Source organism: Camellia sinensis, chromosome 6 (assembly GCF_055761805.1).
Source record: "Camellia sinensis isolate YWXY chromosome 6, ASM5576180v1, whole genome shotgun sequence".
NCBI lineage: Eukaryota > Viridiplantae > Streptophyta > Magnoliopsida > Ericales > Theaceae > Camellia > Camellia sinensis.
In genome coordinates, this window is record NC_138966.1 from 157,558,900 (window position 1) to 157,568,698 (window position 9,799).

General features: G+C 28.6%; 1 protein-coding gene across 1 annotated transcript; it reads left to right on the forward strand.

Moving 5' to 3' along the window:
• Positions 1-276: 276 nt before the first annotated feature.
• Positions 277-6,828, forward strand: LOC145792438 (UPF0481 protein At3g47200-like). The gene is made up of 2 exons (XM_082873139.1): positions 277-382; positions 5,366-6,828. The coding sequence occupies exon 2, from the start codon at positions 5,431-5,433 to the stop codon at positions 6,682-6,684; it is 1,254 nt and encodes a 417-aa protein (XP_082729265.1). The 5' UTR covers positions 277-382; positions 5,366-5,430; the 3' UTR covers positions 6,685-6,828.
• The last annotated feature ends 2,971 nt before the right edge of the window (positions 6,829-9,799 follow it).

Below are 9,799 nucleotides of genomic sequence, written 5' to 3' on the forward strand. Positions count from 1 at the left end.
AGTATATCATATCTGTAAAAAATCAAGTTGATCGGATATCAGAAAGTATGTGTTTGAAAAATTGAACTAAACACTATTTTTTAAAGAATTTAATAAACAGTTTTTCGAACATATACTTTCTGATATCCGATCAACTTGATTTTTTACAGGTATGATATACTGAATAAATTATAAAATATGAACGGTTCGAATTATCAAAATTGGGCCTAAAAGTAGACCCGAAGGCCTACAAAGACGGACGCAAGCACCGAAGCTGTAAGGAGAGGATCCTCACTCGTTTTGTTTATCTTCCCATCTCTTTCCTCCTATCGAAGGAAGGCTGGTCTCTATTCTCTGCTTGCAATGACTTAAACTGGCGCTCGTTCGCTCAAAGAAAGGCCAGGTTAGTACTCTATCATTCATTCTACTTTCGTTTCTGCTGAGATCGTAAACTGTCCTCTATCTACTCAAGTTGATATGTACAAACTGATTCACTGTGTTTGGTTAATGAATTTAAGAAATGATTTAAAAGAAAAAATAGATGAAACATAAATAAAATAAAATTATATTGTGTTTACATATTACTTGTCTCTCTGATTTTTCTTTTTAAATTTCTACCCAAATAAGATTAAGATGGATGTATGTATAAGTTTCTGACTCAATCTTTAACTTTGTTCTGTCAGTTAGGCATCAAATTTGTGAACTTACTTTCCAATCATTTGATATATCAACAATATTGTTAAATTCTACATTGATAAACTGCAATAGAGGAGGAAAGTATAAGTTGTGGTTGGTTTGGTAAAGTAAAATGTGGGATGTATAAAAAGATATCTATAGTCAGCCCACTCTCGGATATCTGCTGTCCTCGATCTCGAATCTGTTGGATCTCAAATCTTTAAAAATCAACTTGAACTTTAAAAATCAACAATGAATCGCCGCCGCCGCCGTGAAGCTTCTCAGCGATCTCTCACTGGGAAGTAGGCCTTTAGGGCACGTCCTTTTGTTAATTTAGCAAAAGTAATAAATTAAATAATTCGCACAAATATTATAAATTTAAGTGGTTCTACACGCACTGATTAGTGTAATAATTTAGTGTACCAATACTAGTTATGATATTATTATTGATCCCACTCATTATACAAATTACAAATATCAAAAACATCTTAAATTATGTCACATCATCAATTAGTACACTAGTTAATACTAATTGGTGCATATAACATTAGTCTATAAATTGTGTAAAAATATTAAACATTTTATTTTTATTAGAAGTGAAGAATTGTTTGAGATTTTTAGTAAAAAGTTTATTATAATATAATTTTATAATTATTATAATTATTATGAGCGTTTAATAACAAAGTTTTATTACATATTTATATTCTACATAAATATTATTCATTATATGATTTAAGTATATAACCGCTTTATATTTATAATAATTAATTCTATTGGTTATATAATTTCTATATAAACTCATCATCTACACCTATATTTCACAATCTATCTCGGAGAATATTTTGTAGAGAAGCGAAGAGAAGAAAGATCATTTGAAAGATGAAAGATTTTTGAGATATATTTTCATATGCATTGTTTATGTTTTGAGCAATTTTAATTGGTGATTTGGTTCAAGTTTTCTGGTGATTGTAAACATTAGATAACAAACTCTTTGAATAACTTCAATTTTATTTTGGAACTATTTCATTCCAACTGTACCTTCACGAACAAAAAAAAAAAGTAGTTTTAGGATAGCAATATCGCGACTCCAAAATCTCAAAATTATTTTTCCTCTATTGTTGTTTTTGTCTATATATATTATTTATTATTATAAATATTTGTGCTAAGTATCTTGTTCATTATTCTGCTCAGGCTAACAATCTAAAATTGTTTTTTACTGTCTAAAATATTTGTAGAGGGAAATTAAATTCTATGAAGTTACTGTCATATGCACTTTTAGTTAAGATGTATGTGTCTTTGATTATAACCTATTGTTTTGTTAATTATGATACATTGTGATATTGATTATGATATTATTTTAATTATGATTTAAAAATTATTCAGTTGTACCACAACATCCCCTACCCCATATTAAATATGTTCTATTTATATTGTTTTCAAAAATAGAGTTTTGAAATTGTGAGAATATATTATAAATTTTCTATTAATATTAAACAATTTTACATTTTATTAAAATGTTTATTAACATTAGGATATTTTAATAAAAATAATAATATTATTTATTATCATTATTTTGATCATATTATTTTGTTAGAGTAACAGCTTTTGGGGGTGGGGGGAGGGAGGCTGTGGACGGGAAAGGGTTAAGAGGCGGCCAGCTGGAGAGGGAGGGAGGGTGAAAGAAGGGCATTAGGGCTTTGTTAATTGGTGAGGATTCAGAGTGATGGGTGAATCTCTTGTGACCAAGCCCATGGGAGTGTTTAAGAAATATATAGGTCAGATTTATTGAATTTCTTATAAGGAAAATGACAGTAGTAATTTGGTGTGTTAATTTTAAAATTACAACTAATATTTAAATTGTAATAAGAAATAATAGTGTCGCGTCAATTTCAAAAAATTTCTTATATTAGAATAATAAGCATTATCAATTCAAAATATTAAAATTTAAATTGCATAAATTTAAAATTAAAATTAAAATTTTAATTCAAATCATGAGATTTTATTATTATTTTTTAAAGTTTATATAGATTTTATTACGAAGTACGTAATTTAGTAGAAATAAATATTCTACAATTATTAGTTTCCTTACTTTTTAGATCACTTGTTTTTCAATAATTAAACCAATTAATTGTTTCTTAATTTTAAATTTGAGTAATGCTATTCAAATAAAAATACGGTAAATTACCAATAGGTCATAATAATTGAATTTAATTCTTATCAAGTCTTATTGAAAATAAGTTATATTAAAATCGTCGTTAAAAATTTCAGTGTGTTTGGTTTGAGTTTTTTGGATTAAGTTTTTTGAAAACTGATTTTTTTGGTTTTCGTATTTTTTTTGTTTTTAGTGAATATTTTTAAAAATTTAAACATTTTTTTACTTTTTTAGATGCACCTTAGTTAGATGTATCTAAAAAGTAAAAAATTTGTGAAAAAATATTTTAAAAAATTAATAAATACATAAAAATATAAAAAATGTACTGAATTCTTGTATTTTTTTTGTATTTTTGGTATTTAGTGAATTTTTAAAAGGTTTTTTTTCACAAATTTTTACTTTTTAGGTATATTTATGTTAGGTATGTCTAAAAATTAAAAATATTACTTAAAATATTAAAAAAATTCAGTAAAAATAAAAAAATACAAAAAATAAGAAAGTAGAATTTTTTAAAAAGTATTTTTGAAAAATGATAACCAAGAAAAGTGATTATTTTGGACTTTTTTGCATACATCACTAAAAATTGACAATTAGTGATTTTTTTATCACGGTTTTTATGAACAATCTCTAAAACTTACAATTAATGATTTTTTCTGTGATGAATTCTTTAAACTGTCACTGAAAGTTAAAAATTAGTGATATTTTTTTGTGACAATTTTTTAAATTATCGTTAAAACTTATAATTAGTGATATTTCTTGTGACAAAATTTTTAAACTGTCGCTGAAAATTAACAATTAATAACGTTTTTTAATAGTATTTAATGAAAAAATGCCATTAATTCTCACAGGACTATTGGATAACAAATTTACCTATTAAAATTTACACATAAACCCTCCATAAAAAATTAAACCTACTTTTCGAACTCAATTTAAAGTTTTATTTTTCTTTTAGATTTGACAACCTTTCACCTAGTAGAACTATTAAGATAATTTTATTTAGGGAGAATTATTGTCCAGTAGAGAGTAGAAAAAAAATTATAGATACATTACAGTACAAATGATTCTAGGTGGAGTGTAAGTAAAAATGTATAGAGATACAAATCTCACTTGCACCGTTTTATATTTCTGTAATTTTTTTTTTCGTTCTGCCTCATTAGGCAGTAATTCCCCCACTTTATTTACGGAAGTATATTGAAGGCTTCGGGAGATGGAACTTGGGTGGCTGCTGTATAGTTGATTGGGGAAAAATTATATAGTAGTCTCGGAATAATACGTAGTTGGATTTTTTCATCAATCATCATTTATTGTATATTTTTATATTTTTCAATTACTCAATATAAATAATTCATATTTCGTCTTCTTCACCAATTTTATTACCATAGAGTATTATGTGACTGTACTCTCGGATTACCGACCTATTTTGATTATTTGAGTCATTTATTTTTAAGTTTTATCGAGTTGTACATCCTATAAAAAGTCAAATAGATTGGATATCAATATTTTTAAAATCATATTTACATTCATTTTTTTAAATACAAATATAATTCGATGAAAGAATATTAATATCCGATGAACTTAATTTTTTATACATATATACTACTCAATATTTCCTAAAAAATGAATGGTATAAAGGAATCAACTGCACAACAATTACTATTGTATTTCCTCTGTGTGCGTAATTCCCCCTCTGCATAGGTGTGTTTATGTCAATCTTTATTATTGGGTTTGGTTGGAGGATTTGAAAAAGAAAAGTGAAATGCACACTTCACATATTTTTTTGGGTAAATTACAAATACATCTTTTGAGATTTGCTTAAAATATGAATTGTCCTATGTAATTTGGAAAATTACAAATGCTTTCCTGTCAGAATTTATCATTTAATAGAATTAATTGAAAAAGTAAAATTTCTAACTATTCACCTATATAATAATAAAATTATCTGAATTATTAATTGAAATAAATTTTAACATTATTAAAAATTATTAATTAATTAAATGATTTATTAATAAAAGGACCTATTTGTTATGAAATTAGAAACCTTAGGAGACATAATGCAATTTCTAAAACCATAAAGATAATTTGTAATTTAAGTAAAGCTCAGGAGGTGTGTTTGTAATTTACTCTATCTTTTTTCTTTTCCTTTTTAAATCTCTTTTTAAATCTCTCAACTAAATATAGCATAAGAGTGTTCCTAGAACTTTAAAATTACTTAAACATATACTACCAAAAAAAACAAAAAATTAAATATAGATTATTATTTTCATTATCTAAGTGAAAAATAAAATATCATGACAATCGTATCTGGTGCTAGTATTATCTGAGTAGGGTGCAAGTGAGATTTTTTATTGAAAAATTCCATAATATTTGTTAAATTTTTTAATATTTATAAGAAGCACCTAATCTAAAAAATAAAATATTTGTGATTTTATAAAAAAAAAAAAATCAATAAATAAATAAAATGTATTTTATTTTTTGGATTTAATGATTTATTAAAAAAAAATTGACAAATATTTTAATTATTAAATGTGTGTAGACTAAGCAGAATGATTTCTCATACAGTGTGGGAGGTTTTTAAAAATTTTGGAGGTCTGGGTCCTTAGAGGCGAACCCCTCATTCCGCTCCAATGGAACGCAATGGTTGGGCAGATTTTGTTGCAGTTAGTATTCGTGAAAAGCTTGCTAAGCTCTCTGTTCTACAGTCAGAGTGTTGTATATATAGAGTACGTAAACAACTACGTGAGGTAAACGAGAAGGCCTATGAACCAGAGATTGTTGCAATAGGTCCTTATCACCGTGATAAACCTAGCCTAAAGATGATGGAGGAGCATAAGTTGCGCTATTTCCAATTAATTCTTCAACAAAATAATGATGCTAGTGTTGAAAGATTTGTCATTGCTGTTAGATCACTAGAACAAGAAGCACGTAGATGTTATGCTGAACCAATAACCCTTAGTCCAGATGAAATGATCGAGATGATGATACTGGATGGTTGCTTCATCATTGAATTGTTGCGCAAGTTTGAGACGCCATACCTGAGAGCAAATGATCCTATTTTTGATATGGACTGGATCGTTAATAGCTTGCAGCGCGATTTAATGTTATTTGAAAACCAACTGCCGTTCTCTATACTCTGCAAGTTATTTGACATAATCGAGTTTCCAAAAAACCATAACAGGCTCATTCATCTAGTCATGCGTTTTTTTAATGATCTTTTACCAGACCAAGGTTGTTCAAACATTGGTAATTCAAGCTGTAGGCATTTACTCGGGTTGATACACAATAATTGGCTCCCTTTCAAGCCGAATGACTCAAAGACAGAAGAGTCTTGGTGTTTCATTCCTAGTGCCACAGAGCTTCGAGAAGCTGGAGTCAAACTAAAGAAGGATGAGAGAGGTAAGTTGTTGGATATCGAGTTCAAAAGTGGGGTAATGCATATTCCTCCTATAACCATTGAAGACAGGACACAGTCATTTTTCAGAAACCTCATTGCATACGAGGAATATTGTCCTGATAATGGACTCAGTTATGTCACTGATTATGTGAAATTTATGGATTGCCTCATTAAATCTCCAAAAGATGTTGAAATACTTTGCCGTTATGGAATCATTGATAATTGGCAAGGTAATTATGGAGTGGTTGCCAGGTTGTTTAACAAGATTAGTGACACGGTCATGGGGCCAGGCAAACGTTTCCGATACGCTGATACGTTCAACAAGGTGAACATACATGGCAGCAAATGCCGGAATCGTTGGATGGCAATCTTAAATCGGACCTATTTGAATAGCCCTTGGGCATTAATTTCAATTCTGGCTGCCTTGGTATTACTTCTTCTCACTTTGACACAAACTGTATTTACTGTTTTTCCTATCAAACTTTAATTGTGGCAACAACATATAAACAGTCTCTTCTTCTTACAATGTGCACTCTTAGAAAGGTAACCATTTTTTGTGGTGGAAGATCTGAATGGTTGTCTTGTGTTTTATTATACTTTATGATAAAAGACCATTTTTTGTGGTGGAAGATATGAATGGTTGTCTTGTGTTTTATTATGCTTTATGATAAAAGTTACGAATAAAAAAGTTATGATGTACACCTTACAAATAACAAAGTCATGCCACCAATTTATCTCATAATTAACCAACACCACAATGGCCATGTTTGATAACTGATATAGGTTGAGTAAAATTATAATTTATGTTAGGATTAACTGATAGGATTATTATTATGATGGTATCAAATTGGAGATATAATATTAACTATGGATTTATCTTAAGTTTATCCGTTTCAATAATCTGAACCATTTATCTCGTAAGATATTCTATATATATCTCTAAAAAAAAATTGATAATCTATTTTCAAAAAGGAGGACAATCCTCTCCAGTCCTAGATTGAAGGGCATTGTTTGGGTCCGTGAGGCTCATCATGGACCCCGTTTCAATGATCCGAAAGTTCATTTTGTTGGGTACTTCATGTATTTCATTTATAAAAAAAATTAGGTCGTTCCGATAATTGTAACTTGTTTAATTTTTCACTAAAAAAATAGACAATAATTGTATTCTTAAAAATGAATCCTACATTTTTTTAGTAACAAATGTAATAAATTGAACAAGTTACAATTATTGGATTAACCTAATTTTGTTTTGTAAATGAAATAGACGAAGTGTCTAACAAAATGAACAGTTCGGATCATCGAAACGGGACCCGTGGTGAGCCCCACGGACCCAAATAGTGCTCTCCAATCCAAAATCTAGACTAGAGGGGAACCTAATCCTTTCAAAAACATAGAAAGTAAGATTGAGTATAAATTATGAACTACAATTTGCAAAGTGTAATTTTCCCAATTAATTAAGAAATTTGGTTCCCTGCATCAATCTGACGAGAAGCACATATAAACCATTTTCTTAGCCAAGAGGCTCTAGCTTAATTGGTTAGTCATTTGACTACCAAGTCTCTCTCTTAAGGGGGAGGGCTTGAGTTCCACTTTTAAGACTAGAATGGGAAGGTAAGATTTTCTTATAAGGTGTATGGGTGCAAGTTTTAACTCTTCTGATTTCTAATGTAACAACTAAATATTGGCATTCGCCGATAAATATGTACATATATATATATATATATAAACCATTTTCTTATTTTTAAGAAGTAAAACATCATGTGCACTGCAAATGCATAAATGAATGGCTAACCATGTCCATCATCACCACAACCTTAGAATTATTATTATTATTATTATTTTAAAGTAATACAATTTTTTTCCCTATAACTACTCTAAAATTTAAATTTGAATTATTCTTTTTAAATGGTTAGTGTCCAAATCATTTCGATTTCAAATTCATAAGTTCAATGCAACTGTGTTATTGGCGTCCAATTCTCAGAAAATCTGGTTAAGTTTCTCACCATTTTCCTTCCTAGGAAAAAGCATACTCTTTTCCACTTACCAATATCAAGGAAAATGCCTTCCTTTTACTGTCCCACATTTCTTTTGAATGGGTCAACTGTTGGAATTGCTAATTCTTTAAAACTTTGCTGAAGTTTCTCCCTCTTTACTTTCCAAGGAAAAAAACTCAAATCTTTCCCACCCACACTTCTTTTCAATGGGCCAAGTGTGTTTTTTAGTCTCCAGTTCCTAGAAACTTTGGCGAAGTTTCTTGCTATTTTCTTTCCCAAGAAAAAGCACTCTTTTTCCCAACTAGAAATACCAATGGAAAATGGATCATCTTCCCCCCATTCTGCTGTAAACCTATTGATTTTGGAGGACAGGAAAGGAAAGCATGGATGTCAACAATAAGGTCGGTGAAGATCCTTCACAGGTTTTAAGATTTCTAATTTTTTTTTTTATGGTGGTAAATTATACTTTTCACTCGGTAAATTTTACTTTAATCTATATTATTTTGATTTGAATAATTTGATCCTTACACCTTTAAATCCTATTTTAATTTGATCATTCTGTTTAAATTTTTGTTAATGTTTCTACTTGTACACATTAGGAAAGTGATAGGTGTCTTAAAATTATTAAATCTAACTTTCAACTTAGACGGAAGGATCCCTATCTAAATTTTTTTTTTAAAAAAATACCTTAAACGGAAGGATCAAATTACAACTAGACTTAAAGTTTAGTGACAAATTGTTCAATTTGAAACAATAAGAAATAAAACAAAACTTGGATCAAATTATATGAGTTAAAAGTGTGTAATTTATCCTTTTATTTTTTTTCTAATTTCAAAACAAATAAAAAAATTTAGAGAGTTGCTATGCTTACTCCGTTTTGTTTCAAATACACTCATTTTTTTGTCTTTATTATACATAGTTATTGTTCTCACTCCACTTTACTCCAAATGTATCCCCTTTATGTATAATAAAAACAAAGAAAAAAAAATACATATTTAAAGCAAAGTGTGGTGAAAATAATGACTCCCTAATATATATAAATCATTGCAAGATTGATGATGGTGAAGGAGTATGTGAAGTAGAAGAAGCTCAATCACCAATACCTACTAGGTCAATGGCATCAATCGGCCTTTCATTTTTCAGTACAACTAGACAGAGGACATTTGATAAAATGATTAAATTCTATCTAAGTTGCAATCTTTTTCTTTTAATATTATTGATGTGGTTAGAAGTCCAATATGTGTATGGTGCTTGTAAGAGTCCGGATCATCGACCGCACTATACTGTAGCCATTCCTGCGGCGCTTCAAAATGCTGTCGTTTTGAATGATTAAAATTTCTCATATTAAGATTTTATAAGACAAAAAATATATAATATTTTTATAATAATTGGAATCTCTCAACATTTTCTCAAACAAATTTTAGCACAAATAAATTTCTCTAATAATATTACGGATCTTTACTAATAAGAAAAATATATTAGACCTCTCCTGCCATCAAAAGTTGGAGAGGGATGTTTCACTAATTTTTTCTTAATTATATTTAACATTCTTATTCTTTTACTTTTTAAGAAATTAGTCCTTTTTTTTTTTTTTTTAATTGTGATAGT